At 40.6% G+C, this 21,697-nt stretch overlaps 1 protein-coding gene across 2 annotated transcripts; it reads right to left on the reverse strand.

The window, feature by feature from the left end:
• Positions 1–629: 629 nt before the first annotated feature.
• On the reverse strand, positions 630–18,514 carry pkp3a (plakophilin 3a). 2 transcript variants are annotated; one of them, XM_071496821.1, is made up of 14 exons: positions 18,381–18,514; positions 15,307–15,484; positions 10,828–10,919; positions 9,570–10,315; positions 8,216–8,339; positions 7,094–7,298; positions 5,945–6,119; positions 5,292–5,409; positions 5,041–5,205; positions 4,756–4,938; positions 4,508–4,661; positions 3,522–3,717; positions 3,257–3,344; positions 630–1,940 (listed from the first exon to the last, which is right to left on the reverse strand). In XM_071496821.1, the coding sequence occupies exons 1-14, from the start codon at positions 18,387–18,389 to the stop codon at positions 1,899–1,901; spliced, it is 2,475 nt and encodes an 824-aa protein (XP_071352922.1). In that variant the 5' UTR covers positions 18,390–18,514; the 3' UTR covers positions 630–1,898. The 2 variants fall into 2 exon arrangements, with proteins under 2 accessions (XP_071352922.1, XP_071352915.1); XM_071496814.1 differs by lacking the exon at positions 18,381–18,514 and having other exon boundaries at positions 15,307–15,709.
• Between the last annotated feature and the right edge of the window lie 3,183 nt (positions 18,515–21,697).

Consider the following 21,697-nt stretch of genomic DNA (forward strand, 5'->3'; position numbering starts at 1 on the left):
TAATTGTATGTTGTGACACATTTTACCTTTATCAACAACTTGCAGCTCAGAAACTGCAATTGACCATGTGGTGATCTCAATAATATTCCAATTACTTGTTCAGCCTTAATTTGAACCTTGAAAGCTTGTTTTCACTCAGCTTGTCTGAAACAGCAGGTCTGTGAACAAAGGCCAAACTGTTCTTGGCATTTCTGCTTTGTGTGTAATGTAAACTGACTCTGATAACAACCTGGCATTCATAATAAAACACTTATTACCGCGCTATTTCTCTCTGAAAGGACCGACGACTGCCGTCCTCCTGCAGGAACATAATAAATAGGGGCGCAGCACAGGTCTGGTATTGTTCCTGTCTGAGCAGGAGCAAATATGTAAACAGGGAGTGGCCGACATTTCACCGTGTTAGTGTCAGGGTGTTGCATCAACACAACAACGAATGGTGCAGCACACACATGAGAAATGCTTACTGAATGACATTTCATTTCCACATCTGTTTCTTTATTGACTGAAAACTACCCAGATGATACAGCTGTCTATATACAACACAAAAGCAAATATGAAAAGTCAGTGTTTTTAAACACCCACAAGGAAACACAGTTACCTTTTATGTCACAGAGTAGTAATTGTTAGAATTAAGTTTTGTTTTTTTTTATTGAACATTTTGCTTGAATACAAAAAAAACAAGCTGCACAAGTAGATTTAAAAAGTATTCAATTTTCCAATGTACATAAGTTCAATCCGGTCACACTCTGAACAGTTCAATTTTGCAATTGGTTTAAAACACTAAACAAATATTGTATTTGTTCTGAAAACAAAGTTAGGACCATATCCTTTCACAACTGTTTCAAACACACACACTCACACACACCATTTGTTACGCTAGACAAACAGCAGTGATAATGGCAATTTAAAGAAAAAAAAACAGATTTAATGGTTACTGAGTACTTTAAGTTCTGTTTGACAAAGTGATTATAAAAGACACGAGCATTTTGTAAAACAAGACAGCAACTTTAAAAAGCCCATAGCAAAATACAAGAGTCAACTTTGAAGTTACAATCATATCCCAAGATTTCTAAATCAAATGTAAATATTTCCTCTGGTTTACATTCAGTTATAACTATGTTATAATTTTGACTTACATATAAAGACATGGTTATTATCCAAAAACTACAAAAACAAAGTACAGTATATAACAACTACAGTATACAAAACATTTCATCTGATTTCTGTATAAGAGAGAAAGCAATATTTACAAAAAATGCCATGTTTGTACCAACTGTGTTGCATTCGTGCTGTTAATTATGTGCAACCGTGAGAAGATAAGGCACAAGTGTCCACAATATTGTCCATAACAATTTGACACTGTTTTCAAAACGGCAGAACCACAATCAGCTGTGGTTTCATCCGGAAACATGTTGCTCTGACAGAAAAGAAATCCCTGATTCCATAACACACACACACACACACACACAAACACACACACACACACACACACACACAAACACACACACACACACACACACACACACACACACACACACACACACACACACACAAACACACACACACACACACACACACACACACAGAGTAAATGGTTTAAGGTGCACACTTTTGTATCAGAGTCCATCAATAGTCCATCACACTGGATCCATGTTTCTTGCGCTGTACTGATGTCCATCGAGTTTTAAAAGTCCTTTTTTTCCCCCATCAGGTAGATCCTCCATCACTTGTGTGTTCATGTTTTTAATCACAAAATATGGCAGATAAAGACTAAGCCTATGTTAAATTTGAATAGTATAAAGAGTTTTTTCATTCCTGCATACATGAAAAGATTTCTTCCATAGGTTGCAGGACTGATGGCTGTTTTAGAAGGGAACTTGTACAACGTTACGTTTGTTTTAGAGCATGAGATCTGCAAAATCGGTTCTTGTAAACCCTTTCTGTAAAGCAAAGAAGAAAAATAGAAAAAGTTATGACATTGTATGCACATAAAAAACACAGAAAAATGACTGTATTTTATTTAAATCTGTATTCATATAATAAATATACTACACACCACAGAGGTGTCTGTAAGTGTGAACAACTGCTCACTCAAGGTTTGACCTGGAGATCATGCACCATTACAGAGTTACACAATCCAGTGTTTAACCAGCCTAATTTTTGCATATGTACATATTGTTTGCAGCATGGACAGAACCAATGTTGTGCAGGTATCTGAGGATTAAATCCAAAACTATAAGCAAGACGAGCATTAACGCATTTTTTGTTCTGTTGCGACTTGTTCATTAGGAAATAAACCAAGCACCGCACCCATGGGAGGGGCAAGTCGTGATCTGCAGAAGGCAGTAAACCTACCTAGTCCTGCCCAAGATGTGGACCTGCCTGACTGGGTGTGTGTGTGTGTGAGAGAGAGAGTGTGTTGAAAGAGCAGTGGTGTGAACAACCAGAGATATATGAGTTTTGAACATGTGCTACCCAACTGACGAGCGAATTGCAAAGAGTGAGGAATGTCATCCGTCTCGCTCGCACACACACACAAACACACACACACACACACACACACACACACACACACACACACACACACACACACACACACACACACACACACACACACACACACACACACAATATGTCACTCTCACTCTTTTTTTAAACTCTGACACACACACGCACAGATATGAGAATGAGGGTGGGGCAGCGCCATGAAGCGAATGCTTTTCCACTGTACCGTGACTTGTGTGTGGCAGAATCTAACAATCTGACATGTTGCTCCAGCCTCTTGACAAAGATGTTTTTAAGTGCTTTGTACTAAACTGAGGGCATTAGTTGCAAAACAAATTACATTTTATTTTGTCATTTTAAGGGTGCAACACTTTGGAGAGTCTATATCAGTTTTAAATATGAATATGATGTGTAAGAAAAAGCTGAGCTGAAAGACGCTTTAGCCTGAAAATTGAGGGGAGTTGTTTTCTGAGCAGAATGTGGCTGAGAAAACTTTCAAGTCCAGTGATAAAATAGTGGTTTTATAGAAGAGCTATCTGTGCTTTCAGAAAGTTACACTGAGTTTAATAGCCATTCAAATATATAACCTTGTGTTGTGGTTCAGTTAGACACAATAATAATTTACATTCATAATTTCATCTTGCTACTTATATTTTCAAAACTGATGCTGTGTCATTGATATATCATTGATTTTTTTCCCTTGACCTTGGCTGTATTATGATCGACTATGCTCATTTCTACAGTCTCTTACCTCTTTGTACTGTTTGTGCAGTTTCTTGTACTGGAACATGTTGCTGAGAACTGTGGCTGCCGCTTTGGATGCTTTCATCTTTGTAGAACTAGAAAAAAAAGATTAATTCAAGGTTACCACTTGGTACAAATAACCTCATGTGGGAAGATAGGCTGCAACATTTTGTGTAACTTTCAGCATCAAATGTCAAGTGAATGTGCAAATGTCTGCACATATTTAACTAGTGCAGCATGTTTTATCAATTTCCACTTTAAAGCGCACTCACCTGCTGTCACCTGAGTTCTTGATGGCGACCAGTTTCGTCAGGCCGTCAAAGAACGTGATGTCTCTGGCAGCTAAAGAGCTGCCGGTCACCAGGTTATTGAGAACACCACAGATGTTGACCACCACCTCGCTCGAGGGTTCCTTCTGGCGTCCATCGACAGGCAGCTTGGTCACCAGGTTGTTCACCACCTTTGTTGCTGAATAAACCAATATGTGTTGTTAGGATAATACATTCAAAGGCTTTTCAGAATCAGCTCATGACCATCAGCGACGGTATCCTTCATGAACACACAATTTTCTGCCAAAGCTTGAACAGTTTGGTTTTCTCACTCGCTTGAAGTTGGCAAGACTCAGCTGGGAAAAAGGTGGTGTCACAGATTTGTATGCACCAATCTGGATTTAGCAACATTTCTATCAAAATCTAAAGACTGTTGTGGTGTTGTTTGCTTTATTTTGACAGGATGCTTTCAATCAAATCTGATAAGACAACACCTACACAATCCTGATCAAACTAGCTGAAAGTTAAATACTTTATATAAAGCCCTTAACAATAGTTTTCCCAAATTCAAATCTTGGTTACTGCACAAGTTTGAGTTTCTCCTCCTAAATTTTGAATTAAACCAATTTCTTTGACTTAACTTCAGTTATTCATTCAGAATTAGACTAATTTGACTTCTTGCAAAAAATGCAATTTTAGACATTAAGTAAATAGTAGTGGTTAAATTTCACAATTACATTTTCAGCTACTTTTAAGTTTGAAAAATGACCATGGATTTTATTTGCTTCCATATAAAATAAAGCAAAGGGAATCAAAAAAGCTAAAACAGACAAATCACATCTGAACTCAACGCTAGTGAGAGGTGTATCATCTCACAATGCACCAAACTAGAGTTTGTCTCAAATGTGATACAACAACAGACATTCTGCATTAATGTGTAAGTCGGAGGGATCCAGTTTATTAAGAGGAAGGAAAAATGAAAGACTAACCCATGTCGCCCTTATCCCTGGCATGTCGGGACAGATTTCGGAGGAAACCTGTGAGGGAACGCAGCTCCAGGTCATTGTTGGTGCGTAGGAGGTCCAGCAGCACGGGCAGCATGCGCTCCTGCTCCAGGGCCACCCGGCTCAGCACGGATGCCCACTGCAGGACCAAGAGAGAAACGGCTCATATGAGACAAACTGAGGTTACTGCATTCAAATTATTTTACAGGAGAACTGATGAATATGCTCCTTACCCTCTTGTCTCCAGCTGTGATGTTCTGCAGGGCTCCAGCAGCCGCCTCGCGGGTGGTGGAGTTGATCTCACACTGATGCAGCACGCGGTTGTACAGCCCAACTATCTGAGGGTGCCACAGCCACTCCATACCCTTCGGCACCCGAGCAACCTCGGTGAAAGTGGAGAGATCCTGGTTCTTGCTCTGTCAGGGAGGAGGAACATACAACAAGTCAGTGTTGAGATGGACGTTCTGGCCCGTGCACATAAAACGTTTGCTGATGGATAAAATCTTACAAGCACGTACATTTTTGGCTTTCCTGCTCTGAGGTGTAAAGCAGCCAATGGCGTCACCCTTCCCTGAGTCCTGAGCTCTGGTTGGTCCTTCCAGGCGCAGCATAGCAGAGGGAGGCATCTCACTGTACAGCTGGTAGGAGAGGTTCCTCAAGACACACACTGCATTTTCAACCCCCTAAGAGCATACACACACAGATAAATTAATACACACAGTAAAGGTAAGACCCAGTTTAAATTAGGCTCAGTCTCGTCTTGTCTCACCTTGTCTTCTGCCTTGTTGTCATCAAGGGAGGCCTTGATATAGCCCACCAAGGAGTCCACCAGTCCGTGTGTTTCTCTCATCTGCTGACGGGTCTTATCGTTCACTGAGCTCAGATTCCTGAGAACACACAGAGCAAGTGTGAGATCAATAGTTATTTCGGTTAAAGTTGAGTCAGGAATCATGCATTTTATTAGTTTCACCACAAACGGCAAGACACAGTACAGTTTGGCCTGGGGGTGTGTTTCCACTCTTGGCACTGTGCTGCAGCGACGCACGATTAAAGTCTTGATTTCACACCGACACGATGAATATCATGCAGACAGCATTGCAAATATTCCCCAAACGGTATTTTATTTGGGGATAAAAACCCTCCAGCGCGCACACAAAACAGAGCAGAGCCAAAGCAACCTGAAGCTGGAGTGTTGCAGGCATTTGCAAACAACAGTGAAAAGTGATGGGTGTGGTAAAAGAAAAGCTCCTGTAGCTGTCAGCTGACACATGAGTTGGGAGTGTCTTGCCGGAACAAGATCACCAAATTTAAATGTGGTCATGGGAGGAGAAAAAGCAGTCACAGACCAACCAGAAAGAAATACAGTTTAACAAAGTAGCATGATGCAACCACAGAGATGAGACACAGATAAATGAGAGGCACCTGAGGCAGCCTGTGGTGTTGTAGAAGATGTCGGCCTCAGAGGCGGACAGATGGATGTCCTCAGAGTCTCCGCCGCCTGACAGAGGGATCAGGATCTTGTCGGTCAGCTCAGGAAGTGCCTCCCTGGCCAGTTTCTCCTTCAGGTTGTCTTTGGATGAAAGGTTCCACAGGATACCTGCACACACAGAACACCAGGGACATGTCAGCAAAACCGGGAACATTTATTCTTCAACCCTGCTGTCGTTTTATTTCTCAACCTGTATGTCAGAATTTTTAGTCATTTCTACTTTCAGTTTTACTCTAACCTCTGTTCAAAAGTACAAGATAAGACACTCTGAGACACTGTGTGTTTCTTACCGGACACGTGACAAGGACATGAGTTTCTGAGAGATCCAGCAGATACAAATCAAGGTGTAACGGCTCAAAGGAAACAGTGACAAGGCCTTTGCTCATAAGAGGGAGTGGCAGATACACTCTTGGTCCACAGGCCCAGACAACTCCCTCACACTCCCTTATCCCCCCTCTTCACACACCCTATAGAGAAGACAGCAGCTCCACCTCCTACTCTTTGTGTAGTCAGACTCACTACACGCCTTGCAGATCTCCACATCATGCAGGTGGGGTTGCATTTCTTTTTTTATTCTCAAGAGGTAATTTAATGAGAAAGCATGACTGTCAGTTCAGCTGACAACAGATGATGGTGAAGGATGACAGCAGACCGAAACACAAATTACTTAGTGAATGGCCGAAAGACATTAATGTCAATTACTGGAGAAATGACACACTAACTAACACACTAACCAAAAAATAATACTGACAGAGAGAATACTGTTTCTGACCACCCCCTCTTAGAAAATAAAACTAACTCAAACTATAATTTAGTTACAGTAAATACTGACAATGTGCATTCTCTTGGTTACAGCTTGCCGTCCTCCTGATTGTTTGGTGTGGAATAATATCAATTTCAAAGGCTACTGTTTGTTCAAAGGTTTTCAAGGACACCGCTGCCAAGATCATGTTGCATCAAAACACTAGCTAATTTGCATTCATGTCTGCTTGAGGCAAAAGTCCATAACAGCCAGTCTGAAATCATCTGTGCCTGTTGTGTCATGTTTTTTATTTTAATGCCTGAGATCGGGATTTTCCTACCTGTGATGTTTTTGTGGAGCTCATCGTCGTTCTCCTTGAGGGCCTCGACCAGCTGTGGGATGCCGCCCTCCTCGATGAGGGCCACTTTGTTGTCCATATTCTCGTAGATGAGGTTGCGTGTGGCGCCAGTGGCGTAACGCTGCACTTCCTGGTTGTCACTGTTGAACAGCTTCACCAGCTCACCAATGCCCTTTAAGCGACGCACCTTGAAAAAAAAAAAAAAAGTTCAGCTTAGGATTTGTGCATTTTTTGTGATTGTTTTTTATTTTAGCCTTCTACAGAAACTAAATATAACATAACTGTTCTCAGATTAAAGCCCCTATGTGTAGATTTTTTTTATGCAATTAAAATATCTTATTCTAACATTAAGTTTTTGTTTGTAGAAAAAGTAGATGAGTTTTGGATTGGGTTGTTTTGGTAGGTGTGCATTGCTGTTAGCAACAGTATTTCTTTTGAAGACTTCTAAGAGTTGCCAAATTCTGACTTAAGGGTTTTAAAGGCTTTAAGTGAAGTATGTTCAATCACTTTCTTGCACATTTAGATGAAAAAAATAGCAATCACTCCTGTCTGTATAGTAATTATTTCTGAGATGATTTTGGTACCTGTGGCTAACCGTTACCCCCTGTTTCCAGTCTTTATGCTAAGCTAAGCAGCTGCTGGCTGTACCTCATATTTACCATAGAGATATGAGAGTAGTAATGTATCATAAATATTTCCTAAAATGTCAAACCATTCTTTTTAATATAAAATCATCTGGATCTCTTTTCAGAGAAATAATTACACCATCACTCTGAACCAGCTCACAAGACTCTGCATCCTCAGAGCTCAACTAAGCATAATCTAAAAGCACATGTCACATCAGATAAGACTTTTAAACTGGAATGTATATCTGCCATTCATCGCCTATACAGGCGAGAGTCCAGATGATAAAAATAAAGAAACATGTGGAGCAACTGGAGCACAGCCGAACGGGAGCAAAGCTGTCGCTACTTTATGTCACCAGAAATGGAGGAAAATCCACCAATGGATGCCAGAGTTTGAAGGAAAACAATTTTCCCGTCCAAGTTTCTCAATAAGGATTGCAGAGAGGACGGAACCACAAGTTTAATCAGTTTGAAGTACCTCATTTTTGGCCTCGTTTTCATTGTAACACTCGTGTTGAATGTAGGCAGCACCCAGGACCTGCAAATCATGGTCGGATTCCCTCAGGTGTTGCACTGCTGTTGCCATGTCCAAGGAGTGGATCCTACCAAAGCAGCAAATTAACAAATTTAAGCACAGAATGTAAAACATGTAATTATGTCATTACCCTGCTGTTATGCATGGTAGCATAAAATATGTCTTTTGGAAGTTTGAATGAAAAGCAGCAGAGTAGCCACAGTATTTGCAGTAATTATTCATAGATGATTTGTTTCTTGTCTGAGAAATTAAGCTTGTTGAGTATCTTCCAAATCACACAGTGGTCTGCAAATCCGCTTGGCTAACCACACGCTGTGGGATGTGTGAAATGTGAGGACTCAAACTAAGCTGCCACACCCAAAACCAGTCCTGCCACTATGGAGCCACCTCCCAATCCACGGCTCTTAGGAAATACACTGTTCACATCACACACTCACTCACTGAAGCCTCCTGGGTGACACATGGTACTTGTGACACCATACTGGAGCATTAAATTCACGTAACTGTCACTGATATTCGAGTGCAATACAACAAACTGAGTCATCAGAATGACTAGAGCTGTCCTCTCTGTCACAAGTGTTATAACCTCATTGAAAGATAAGCCTGGCATGAATCCCCATGAAAAGGCCACAACCAACAATGCATTAGTCCATACCTCCATACTTTCTGACTTCTCCACATTGTCTGTGGATCTCAATCCTAAACCCAACCTAACTGACAATATTAACCTAAAAATGCTCACAAATATGTAGTTTCATTAAAAAAAATAAAAATAAAAAAAAATAAAAATATTATATAATAATATTTATGGCTGCATGATGGTACCGGGTGGTGAACGGGGTGTGGGACTGACAAATTAAAATGCCCATGTTCATCGTAATAAAGGAACATGTTACCCAGTGCAGCAGTGTGGCTCATTTATATGTTTTCAGTCATTTAAGCACAATGGAGGCACAGAGTCTTTAAGGCTTTGGCTACACAGACAATATTTGTTAGTAGGATCAATTCACTCTTAGTTTTGGCCTTTTCTTGGGACTTGATGACAGTATGAAAATTATAGAATATGACCAGACTTTTAATGTCCTCATACCAGTCTACAGCAGCGTGTACACAGGTTGATTGGCGAGGTTGAGAAAATCTAATCAGTCGCATGTGGACATTTTGCTGATACTGATTTGCATATGCAGCCTACCATTACACACTGAAGAGAACCTGCAATTATACCCAGTGCTTCAAATGAAAACATTGTCGTTGTGAGTGTGAGCAGAAATAATTGATGAGCATGTTAGCTTCTCACCCGCTGAGGTTGCCCATGCTGACCCCCATCTCATGCTGACCACCGAAGATGTCCATGCCCTTGCCGACACTGTGCATGCTTTTGATTGACATGGCACGGGACAGGGTGCCCGGACGCTGCATTACTAGGTTCCCCTGGGAAGCAGAGGACACTCCGGATGCTATGAACCCTCTATCCAATGTGTCCCCTCCTCTACCATAGATGCCCCCAGACATGGAGCCCATGCTCATCCTGTTGTTCCGGTTTGTAATCCTGCTGATGGTGCGGTGGGCTGGGCCTCTGAAGGAATGTTGCTGGACAACCTCCATCTCTCCTCCTGCCATCCCTCCACCACGGGAAAGAGTGCCACTAAGAGATCGGTGCATTGGCTGCGTAAAGCTCATGGTGCCTCCTCCTTGCTTCATCTGCGTGGTGTAGCCATTGAGTGTGCTCTGAGCATATTGGCGGCTGTAGGTGGCTTCCCGGTCAGACACCATGCTGCCAGCATCGCTGCCATCAGCCATCCATGGATTCACAGGCACCTGTGCCTGCATCCGCATTGAATGCATAGAGAGGGTGTCTGCGTCCATTCGGCTCTGCTGTCTGGCACCTTGGTAGTTGGACATGCGCATGTCTTCTCGGTAACAACCGCCGCCGCTAACAATTCCACCAGTTCCACCGCCTCCAACACTGATCCTTTGGAACTGGGCCAGGTCTGGGGCAGCAGACTGGCAGGTGAAGCCTGACTTCTGGGACACACGTGGACCCTAAGAATGAAGACAAAAATAACTGTTACTATGAAATGTGTAAGCAGCATTTCCCAACTGTGGGTGGAGTTGTTGTGAGTCACTACATATTGACGAAACTGGTTTACAAAAATTTGATCACAGGGATGTGACCGCCATGATGGGAAACAAAGGTCATGGCCCCAGTGCATTTGTCATATTCATGTCCCTTCCTCATACAAAAATTATACTCACGTAGGACTGGAGGGATTTATTATTGACCCAAATATAAAAATATGACACATGGGACAGAAGTCTACAGTGTCAAACATCTGTGGCAGATAGCCAATGTCTTCCTGCTGAAACACTAAAATGGAGGAATCTCGAGGGTGGACTTGAAAACCCTGAGCTGATCTTATGACAGCCTACTGTGAAATACCACACATACTGAGTCCTGGATGACCCACTGTGACACCAGCAGAGGGTCAGTGATTATGTTTCCATTGTATGTGTGAATACATGCTGAAACAATGAGATAATGCCTTTGTACTCACCATTGTTTTAGACCCTGTGTACATGTAGGACGATTTAGAGCTGAAACCTGGGTTATAGGTTTGATATTTCATTGTTGAGGAACCGCCGTAGTCTGAAATAAAGTGACAAAATAGAGTAACACATGATTACTATATATATATATATATATATATATAATATGACATTTATAAACAGTGATACAACTGAAAAACTTTCCTGAAAAAACAAAAAACTGATTTCAAACCATCTATTCTACAAAAATACATTTCAATGTCTTTATGAATAAATATAAAAACGGGAAAGTAGTGTCAGTGTCTGTGAAGTCACATTCAAAGTTGTTAGATTAAAATGTTTTTTCAGTGTGAAACAGTCAGCTTGATAACAAAGATAAAGCGTAACTACACCTACAATAAAACTTTAAGTCACAAAAACAGAAGATGCAAAAAAACAACATTTGTGTATGTGAAGCAAGAAGTTTTATATTGATTTCATATGTCCAGAACACCTGTCGCTTATAGGAGCAAGTACTTCTAAGCCTGTGTTAGCCGCTTTGTCTTGATATGCTGTACAGCCGAAAAGTTACTGAATTCATCAGCGCTTTATAGGGATTTTAACAACAAGAAGACAGCTGGAAGCTCCTCTGTTATAAAAGAAAAGTGCTGTCCTGTTGTGCTTGAAATATGCTCCCCACATATCCACATGTCACGTTAGAGCCACTCTTTTCATCTCTTGCTCTGTGTGCACTTCTGCTGAAATGTACGTGACAGAGGTGTAACTACGTATTTGCTGTTTGTAAGAAAGGAGTTTCCAAATGCCTTTATTCTGAAAGTAAACTCTGATTCAGCTGCTGACTTGTGTTCCTCAAATGAAATCCTGATATATCATGTGCAGATGGAAAATGTGACAAAAGCCTTTTCTTTTTTTTTTCCTACCAATCAGCAATGAACAATCAATGTAGAGACTTTTTTTTAATCCTTTTGAATTTTTAAAACATTTATTAATGTTTTTTTTTAATATATTTTGTAGAAGCCGAATAATGGTGGCTATTCCTGGAAATGCCTCAGGCGAGATAAGTCCGTACATACACACTGTTAATGGTGTTTGTTATGTTAGCTGATCATTGAGCTCTGCCACATACATAAATAATCTAGCATCAAGTCAACACTGGCCTTTGTTGGTGTTACTGCAGAATTATTCAATTCATTGTTATTCAAATAAGTTCACTCACATAAAGCTGTGAGTTTGTGAGTAAGACTGACTGAACATGGAATAATGGGGGGAAAAAAGACACATTCATAACAATGATTTGCATGAGAGGCTTTCAGTGCGTGTAGTAGGTGTCCTGTTGCACTGAGGACTGCAGGTTCCCAGTCTGCAACAGAAGGATCTGACCGGTTACCAGGTCTGATGTCTCTGGTTACCGTTCACTTCGCTGTTCACACGAACACACTGGTTTGTCTCTGTCAGCACATCGAGCACATGGATGTTTTGCTCCTGTTACAGATTAGAGTGACCTGACAGGTGAGTGAGTGCAGCAAAAAGTTCACCGTGGTGAGAGCTTTGAGGGGCAGCTCATTGACTCAAATATCTGGGTCAACTGAAGACAGAAAACTTCAGTGACACAACCCTACAAATAACAGTACACGCTGTCATTTACTTTCAGAGACCGAATCTGTTGTTCCAGGGAAAAGGCAGTAATGCAAACAAACATTAGTTCCTACAGCCATGCTGACTGCAGCTTTAACTGACATGCTTACATACACTAGTTTAGTGTGTTAGTGTGACAACATTTGCTTATCGCGCTAAATACAAAGTGCAGATGAAGCTGATGGGAATGTTGTTAGTTTTGCAGGTATTTGGTCATAAATCAAAGTGTTTTGATCTTGTGATGGCGCTGGATTTAAAAATCATCACTCAAGTCATTACAAATCGTGCAGTGGGAGGCAGAAATGTCGACAGTTCACTAAATAATTAAAGCAAAAGTCAGGGGATCACCAGAGTCAGTTGGATTGATCCTCTGGGGATCATTAATAATCTGTGCAAAATCTCACAACAATCTGTCAAACTGTTTAAAAGATATTTAAAGACTGTAACTAAAAGTGACAAGAAAAAAAGAAAAAAAAAAAAAAAAACCCCACAAAATTTCTCACAAATTTTTCACTTGCGAGCACAGGGGAGGGTTTGCCGACAAGCTTAATTTCTACAGAGCACGAACACACACCAAACCAGTTGGTGCAGAGGAAAATGACTGACACATCCCTTGGCCTGGCTCCAGCCCAACCCTGGCAACGCCCAACACACCTGAGAGCCACAGCCTTTACAACACACAGGAAACACACCCTGAAAACTCCTTCAGCGAGGAAACTCAACTTTTTTTTTCTGAGAAGTGAACTTTGATCATAAAGCCACACACACTCTCTTTTTCCGACTCTCACTTTCTGCTGAGGCTTGTCCACCTATGAACACCAATTCGTCATAGTCACAAGTGCACAGTTGTTGCAGCATTTAGATATAGAGGAGGATGAGTTCCTCACAGACTAATGTGGGTGTTTTCCTCATGTGCGAAAAATCATACGTTCATAATGAACTTCTCTACAGCCACAAACCAGACCACTGAAATGGCAGCATTCCCTGTCATTGGGAGATCTTCTGTCTTTATTGTACAGGTTTTGAAACAGGAGAGATATGATGTGACAATGTTTTATGACTGTGTGCTTTTCTCCCAGCAAAGCCCAGGGCAAAGGACAGGCACAGATAACAGTGGAAGCACAGTTGTGTGGCAATGGTCGACTTAAATGTCTGACAAGTATATTGTAGGTAAAAACAGAAAGTGACCCATTTTGTGGATATGTTACATGTCCTCTGCATTCTGGCCATTAAGAAAGGCACGTATAGTATGTTTGTCTGTTGAGGCAGGCAGTGTTGGTGCCTCAGGGAGAAACTCAAACTTGAAAAGTAAGAAAAAGATTCTTCTTCTTTTGCCACTACACAACCGAGAATTTAGAGGTCATACAAACAAGATCCTGACTTTGAGCTGCTGGGCCTGCTCCCTGTAGTTTGGGTCAACACTATGAATTATGGGATGTTAAAACAGGCAGCAGCAAGCAGGTACACGAGTTTCAGTCACCACATTACTAATGTGTCTTATGTGTAGCTCTACATTTGACACTCGTTCGGCTCCTTAGCCACATCAAAATGATCAAATGTCTCCTAACAAATTGGAAACCTTTACTTCCCCCTGAGGGAGTCTCACTGCTGCTTAAATAACAATCCCAACTTCATTCTGTCAGTCGGCCAAGATGACGCAGACAGACATCTTTTGACAAGGTGACGTCTTTGAACAGACACGACAACAGCTGGAACTCACGACACTCCAGTCATCTCCTGAACCCTCGGCCCTCAACGCTGAGTAGAGACCTGAAACCCAACCCCACAGAGGGCGGCTTTCACCTGAGCCTGCTATCAGTGAAGTTCATGAAAGCAGCGCTTGTCTGGGCCTGTTACACATTAACCCTTTCTCTCACATGCAGGTACACGACACACTGTAAGATCACTGCCGCATGTGCCTTCGGCTCAGGTTCATCTGCTGAGAACCAGCAGAGCAGCTGAATGGACAAATTCCCTGATGAGAAACAAATACACAGGAATGCAGCAGGGACAGGGAACACACACACGCAGCAGACATATTAATGCAAGCACCACACTTGAGCTTGAAAGCAAAAGCACTGATCGGAATCATGCTGAGGAAACTTGATTTGAGTTTCAGTAAAAGAAATGAAAAGCAAAAGGAACTTCTGATAAACTCTAGACCTGAAATGATTGAAATGAGGCAATGAATCGATCAGTCCATCCACAGAACATGTATTTATCGCTCGACTCTTTTGAAACTGGATTAGGCATTTGAGTGTTTTTCATTTTAACAAGGGTGGCAACAAGTCACTGGTTTCAGCCTCTTATATGAGAATATTTCCAGGTCTTCTTATGCAGAGATACATAGTTATTATCTTGTTAATCTTAGCCCTGACGATTTCCATGTTCACAAATAACGAATGCGCCTGCCTGGTGTGACTCAAAAAGGGGAAACAATTTGTGAGAAGATAAACAGGATCATGACAGTTTTGCCTCACATGGTGTCCAGTATTTAATGGTCAACAATGACCCAAGATTAGAAAAAGTCAGTTTCATTTCAGGTTATTTGGAGCATGTCCAAAGAAAAGAGGGTTACTGGGCTGACTGGTCTGAAAAGAGCTAGAGTTCCCCAGCTACAGGTGACCAATTACATTAGGCTACACATTCAGCATTATTGTCACGCAAAGGCACCTGCACCTGCACCTGCACGGTGACTTTTCACCTGTAATTGCCCCACTTGTCCACGCCGAGCCCAGATCAGCTCATAGCGCGCCGCCATACGGAAATGTCACAAAGCAGAAGACAAGTCCGCTGCGGCTCCTCGACATAATCAGTTCAGGGACTTGGTGTGCGAGGTTGTCGATGTTTACCTGACATGGCGTAGTGTGAGGCTGATCCGTTCTGCCGCGGAAGTGTGGTCTTCTCCGCCAGTCTCATCTGGACCTGCTGCTGGACGCGCCGCGCTCTGGACATCTCGTCCGACACGGCGCCGCCGTTCTGCAGCTGGATCTCAGACGGGAGCCCGTAGGTGGTGACCGAGGTGTTGGGCTGCAAAGCGGTCAGAAAGGCACTCTCTGAGGCCATGGCGCTCATGGTGACAAGTTAAGAAGTGAGACGCTGGGACGGCGTCTGGACTGAACCCTGGCTGCTTGCGTCGTGGCAGCTGAAAGTGTCTGAGGAAAGCTGAGCTGCGCGGAGCGGAGCTGCCCGTCAGCAGGAGGTGGAGCCTCGGCGCAGACCACCTGACTCACAGGTGAGCTCAGCTGCTGGTCCCCTCTCAGATAAGACTCACACTGACTCACTGACGGCCAAACGTTTTCTCACACTTGGTTTTTGTTTATTTCTCTCTCTCTCTCTCTCTGTCCGCTATGCTTTCCGTTGCTGCTTTTTGTTTTGTTTTTGTTTTATTCATTCACCTCATGACTTCACTACTTTGTTTGGATGTTACTAAGCACATTTATTCAAGTACTATAATTAAGTGAACACTTTAGATACTGAACTATGTAACAATTGAAAAATACTCCATTACAAATAAAAGTACATAAGCACTGGCTGCAAAATAAAGTATAAGTACTCAATGCAAAATGATCCCAATTAGAGTGTTGTAATTCAGTCATACATGTTCACATATATTATTATTATTATTATTATTATTATTATTATTATTATTATTATTATTAGTAGTAGTAGTAGTAGTATTGGAATAATATTATTGGACTAATTATTGATGTATGTGAGCAGACTGTTACTGTTGTCTGGGTAAAAATCTTTTTAACAACTTAAACTGTTGGCTAGCTTAATATATAAAAAATCATATTTTACAAGCTGATCATATGTTTAATAAACTGATAATATGTTTTATGTGTAAAGAATTAATTTGAGAGGTTGCTGGCAGTGACATTAAATATAAAAATATTTCCCTCTGAATTGTTGTGGTGTAATAAATAAATGTAGCAAAATGCAGCATAAAATGGAAATACTCAAGTAAAGTACAAGTACCTCATCATTGTACTGAAGTACAGTATCTGAGTAAATGTACTTTGTTACTTTCTACCACTGATATAATGCTGCTTATACTTATGTTTATTTGACATTGTTACTCTTTAACACAGTGTAAGTACTTTTACTTTTGATACTTTAAGTCCATTTCACTGATAATACTTTCATATGTTTGAACCAGTCTAACCAACTCTCAATCATTCAGTCCTGTCTAACAGCCATGGTCAGTGCAGCCATATTCAAATTAATAATGAGGCTGAATGTGATGAGGTTAGTTCATTTTTGTTAGACTTAGACATAAAACTCTGATTCATCAACACCATGACCCACAGGTCATCCAGTGTCGAGCATTCATTTTGCATGAGCAGTTCAGTTACATGATGATACATCAGGTCTGAAAAATCCACTCTGCTATTAAGGTAAATTAAGACGTTTATGTTATTTTTCCCTCCGTGACTCACCACACAGTCAAGTCAAAACAACTTCATAGACACTTTACATTATGATGCAGCCCAGCGCAACGATACTGGTTCAAAAGTTGAATCAACGCCTCTGTGACACACTTGACCCTTAATGTATCTCAAAATTCATATTAACTGCAGAGATTCTGCATTGTACCTATTGCATTAGCTTGCACCTCATGGATGTGTAGCACAAGTGGATGATGTCCATTTATGATCTGTTAAAGTCGGTCCAAATTACCTTAAATTGGAGTACATGTCAATCTACAGTACATGTATCAACACCTATTCTTCTCAGGTTCTGTAGTCTTTTAGAAACGTATCTAAGTATATTCCAAAATATGTTGCATGTGAAATTATTTTTTATGTTATTACTATTATCTCATCTCACAGCCGTTCTTTATGAAAATGTAATAATTAGGTGTATATCTCGGGCTGTCACGACATCAGATTTTTACTACAAGATTATCATGATCACAAGAATTCATGATAACAATCAAGAACAATCAAGAAAAACAATAATAATGCTGGGAGTAAAGTTCATCTTTAACTTTGTTTATTGTCTGTTTTGTCTCTTTTGTCGGCAAACCAATTAGACTTAAATATAAGTGCAGATAGGTGGAGAGAGAGTCTGTCACCATGACTGTACAAAAGCGCACAAAAAGAGCAATTACACTGAATGATTCTAAAATATCATGGTTATCGACTGTACTGGTATATCGTGACCCACTAATATCTCATAAACCTTGTACTTCTGTATGTGGCAGACAAGAGCTTTCCTTCATAGATTGGCCTGATATTAAGTTCAGTCTTGCAAATGAAGGCGAGTATGAATGGAGGACTGTTAAAGGTGTGGCTTTTTTAAATAAGAGCCACGCCTTATTTTTTTCTGGTTTGTTATATTTCAGCTTAGCAACTGTGAGTCACAGCAGCCAAAACAGAAAGTGTGGGAGTGATACATGTTTCATGGTGCATGTCTGTGGTTCCTACCTGTCTGGATAAAGACTACAAGGTTCAAATAAATCACCTTTGGAGTGGAATAAAGATCTTTATCTAAATGGATCACAGAATTATAAACATCTACTCTACTCACTTTGCTTCCTTAGTTTAAGTGCATTTGGGAAGAAAGCCAATATATAAATTGCAGGTTATTGAATCAGCCAATGATTACCCTAGAGGAAAGGTGAGGATTTCATTTCTCTGAAGCTGCTCTGAAGTCAGTAGATATACACTGAACCAGATGCAGTAAGGGATCTATGGAAATGTGACCTCTGTAATCAGCTTATAATGAAGATGTCAACTTCAGCATCACAACATATTTGTGAGTAGAAAAAATCTTTTGCACATTTCAGTAAAAACTTACAGTCTGAGATGGTAATAAATGTTTTTAGTGAAATTCATTTTATAACTGTATAATCCAAACAGCAATAAAATAGATTGATGTGGTATAAATATCTCTGAAAAGGTCGCAGAGTTTGACTTACCATTACCATTGAGGCTGAGTTGACTGTGGATGTTCTTCTCTCGCTGAAGTGGCGTACCTGCTCGTCTAACCAGGAGACCTGATCTGGTGCGATATTAGAAAGTATTAAAAGTTATAGAGTATTTCAACAGTCGCCGCCCTGTAAATTACAGGTCTTTTTTTTGCATTGCAGGTAAAGCTGGGCTATACAGAAAACAAAAGAGATGAGTCAAAGAGTATGACACCATAGGGTGTGTTACAGAAGAGGGGGGCAGACTTTGTGACTGTGACAGAGACAACAAGTGAAAAAAGACAACAGACATTGAGATGTTTAGTTGAGCTGTTGCTTTTCTACTGAGGCAGAAAGTCTTCCTGAGACGTGAGGAGACGTTTTGCATAAGTTTGCACAATACAGTGTTTTATTTATTGTATGTTGTGTGATTCAGTTTTGTTGCTGAGTTGTTTTACAGTAGGATGTTGCAACATTTCACTAATGAGTCACTTTCTCCGCATAGTAACAAATCGGAGCAGCTGTTATACTGACTTCCCTGCCCAGTTCAGGAGAAGAGAGCGACAGACGTCAACCCAAACGTTGTTGACTCAGAGCAATGTGTGTGTGTGTGTCTGTGTGTGTGTGTGTGTGTGTGAATACGTCAGAGAAAGTGATTACATGAGAGAGTGAGAGTGCCACCCTTGTCCTGCCTTCTGCGTCAAGAGTCAACTGTCTGTCTGTCGCCACACTACATGGCCAAAAGTATGTGGACAACCAAGCATAAAGATGACAAAAAAATATTAATAGGAGCAAGACCCTGAGACAATTTGCAGGTGAACCAGAAGCTGTTGGTCAGTATTTAGTTTTTATAACTTACATCCCTAAATCATTTTCAAACCAAAGTGTCAAGTATTACTTTGTTGTAACTTTTCACTTGTGATAAATTTGTGCTTTTCCATCTGTTATGTGAGAGTGAACTGAGTATATTGGCATTTTCAGACATTTGAAGATGTGACCTTGGGCTTTCAGAAAGTGTGATTGGTGTTTTTCTCAACTTATTGACATTTTACAGACCAAACAATTCATCGATTTATCAAGTAAATAAGTGGGAGATAGTTTGAGCCCTACCAGTATTTAATATAATAATATGCTTTGTTAGACACCTGCAGAATAACTGTTACGTTTGTACTTTTATATAAGTCGGATGTTAAATGCAGAACATTTGATTGAGATGGAGTGTTTTTACACTCTAGTTTAACTTTACTTTTTCTAAATTAAAGGCTCTTAGTACTTATACAACCCTGCAGGCAGGAGTCTTTGGTCAGAGGGTCTCAGGTCTCTGACCGCGTGCTACAGTGACAGACGTTCTGTGATGTAAAAAAAACAAAACAAAAAAAACAACTTTTGACATTTTGTAAACTGCAGGATTATAAACTTAATTCTATAGTTGAGAATATAGATGACAATGGATGAAATGTAGTCCCTCTTTTCTGACGTTGTTAACCCTTTCATTTCTGTATTACCTTCTTGTGTGGATCCCACAGACCCCACTGCTGAAATCATTTTTTCGCCCTGTAATTTAAACTATATATTAAAATATGATATGTAAACATGAAAATAATGATATTCCTTCTACTACTACTACTACTACTAATAATAATGATGATGATGATGATAGTAGTAAAATACAGTGGTAACTCTTCCCTTTGCCACAAACTGGGCTATTGACAAAGGTGACAAAATACAGAACTGACCATAAAGCATTGTTTTGACACCACGTAGGCTGCAGGTGAGCAAACCTATGTTTGAGGTGATTTAGACAACAAAGAAGCCCAACTTATAAATACACTTATTTTGGATTATGGCAACACCATTCACAGAAATAGAGCAAATAGAATTATTATATTGAACTGTGTTTTACAGATGAGGTCTCTGAGACCAGACAGAATCGATGTGTCATTTCCTGTAGTGGGCTGCTTAAACAAGACATCAGTTCAAAATCCTGTTTTTGAAGTAATTAAGAATCAAGCTGATAAAACCATGTTAAGTATGTTTTTTGAGCTGTTAAACAGGGCCTGGGGTCTCCAGGATACCAAGTAGAGCATGGGGTAGAGACCTCGCCGCAGCACTCTTAACTGGTTGGCAGAGGTGGACAAAGTACGCAGCTTCAGTACTTGAGTCAAAGTATAGATCCTCCTGGTCAAATATTACTCCAATACAAGTGAAAGTTGTTCAGTCAAATTTTCTACGTGAGTTAAAGTACTGGAGCACTTGCTTTTAAAAATACTTAAGTAGTTTTTTTTTTTTTTAGGTTAACTCATTGTTGTGTTGTTCCACATTTACAGGACCTAATGACTCGGACACAACCTACTGAGTTACCTGACTGACCGTAGAAACTATAGAATAAAAAGCTTTTAGGATATGCTTCAAAGCCCATAGAAATTGCCATAAAAACACATTTGAAACAAAAAAAAAGAGCTGTCATGAAGTTTGGTTGTCATAAACACAGCACACATTTTAAATGAAAGGAATGTTCCTTTATTTCTTAAACTTCAAACATGGAGTTAAGATAAGGCCGTGGTGCTCTGGCGAACAATCTTCTGCCTCATCTTTATCTAACGTAGCCATCGTTGGGCCACTGCCAGGTTCAAACCGAGCTGTTGAAAAAATGCAGTAGCACAACATGACAGTGCATGAGTTGGCTCTGTTGGTTTTTCTCCCTCTGTGATGAATCGTCCATCTTATTTTCAGAATAAAGGGAAAATACATTCCACTGACTAAAAGCTCTGCTTCAAAGGGACAAGTACTTCATAGAAATGTAGTGGAGTAAAGGTTTCTACAAAAATAATAATAATAAGTAAAGTACATATACTGTAAAAGTATTTTTAAGTACAGTACTCCAGTAAATGTACTTTGTTACAGTCCACCCCTGCTAGTTGGAAATGAGATAAACAAATGTGACAGATGCCATAATAAAGAGTTGCAGTAATGGAGGCAGGTGGATATGGAGGTGTGGGTTTGGAGCCGACTGAATCTGGATTTGATGCAGGTCATCAGATTTGTATGCTGAACTTCAACGCTGAAACAAACATGGCTCCCAGATTCACAACACATATGTGACTGATGATAGTTGATTACACCCATGTGTGATTGCTGAACATTTTATGGGTATTCATGTGCTGCTATAACAGCCTCCACTCTTCTGGGGAGACCTTTGGTTGCAGTTATTTGCTTCCATTTGGCCTCGTGAGCATCAGGAGGTTGGACAGTGATGAGAAGTGTCAGATGAGGTTGATGTCGGGCCTCTTTGCAGGCCACACACCAAACCACACTGAAAACACCATTTG

Source organism: Trachinotus anak, unplaced genomic scaffold, assembly GCF_046630095.1.
Source record: "Trachinotus anak isolate AG129_WGS33_773 ecotype Australia unplaced genomic scaffold, CSIRO_AGI_Tana_v1 ptg000002l, whole genome shotgun sequence".
Classification (NCBI taxonomy): domain Eukaryota; kingdom Metazoa; phylum Chordata; class Actinopteri; order Carangiformes; family Carangidae; genus Trachinotus; species Trachinotus anak.

What these genes read in the sequence shown, in the direction of transcription:
- pkp3a (XM_071496814.1), bottom strand. Translation starts at nt 15,529, where the DNA reads ATGAGCGCCATGGCCTCAGAGAGTGCCTTTCTGACCGCTTTGCAGCCC. An exon ending in GCTCCACAAAAACATCACAG is followed by an intron (nt 6,120 to 7,093) that starts GTAGGAAAATCC and finishes CTGTGTGTGCAG; the next exon opens with GTATCCTGTGGAACCTTTCA. An exon ending in TGCACAAACAGTACAAAGAG is followed by an intron (nt 1,941 to 3,256) that starts GTAAGAGACTGT and finishes TTTGCTTTACAG; the next exon opens with AAAGGGTTTACAAGAACCGA.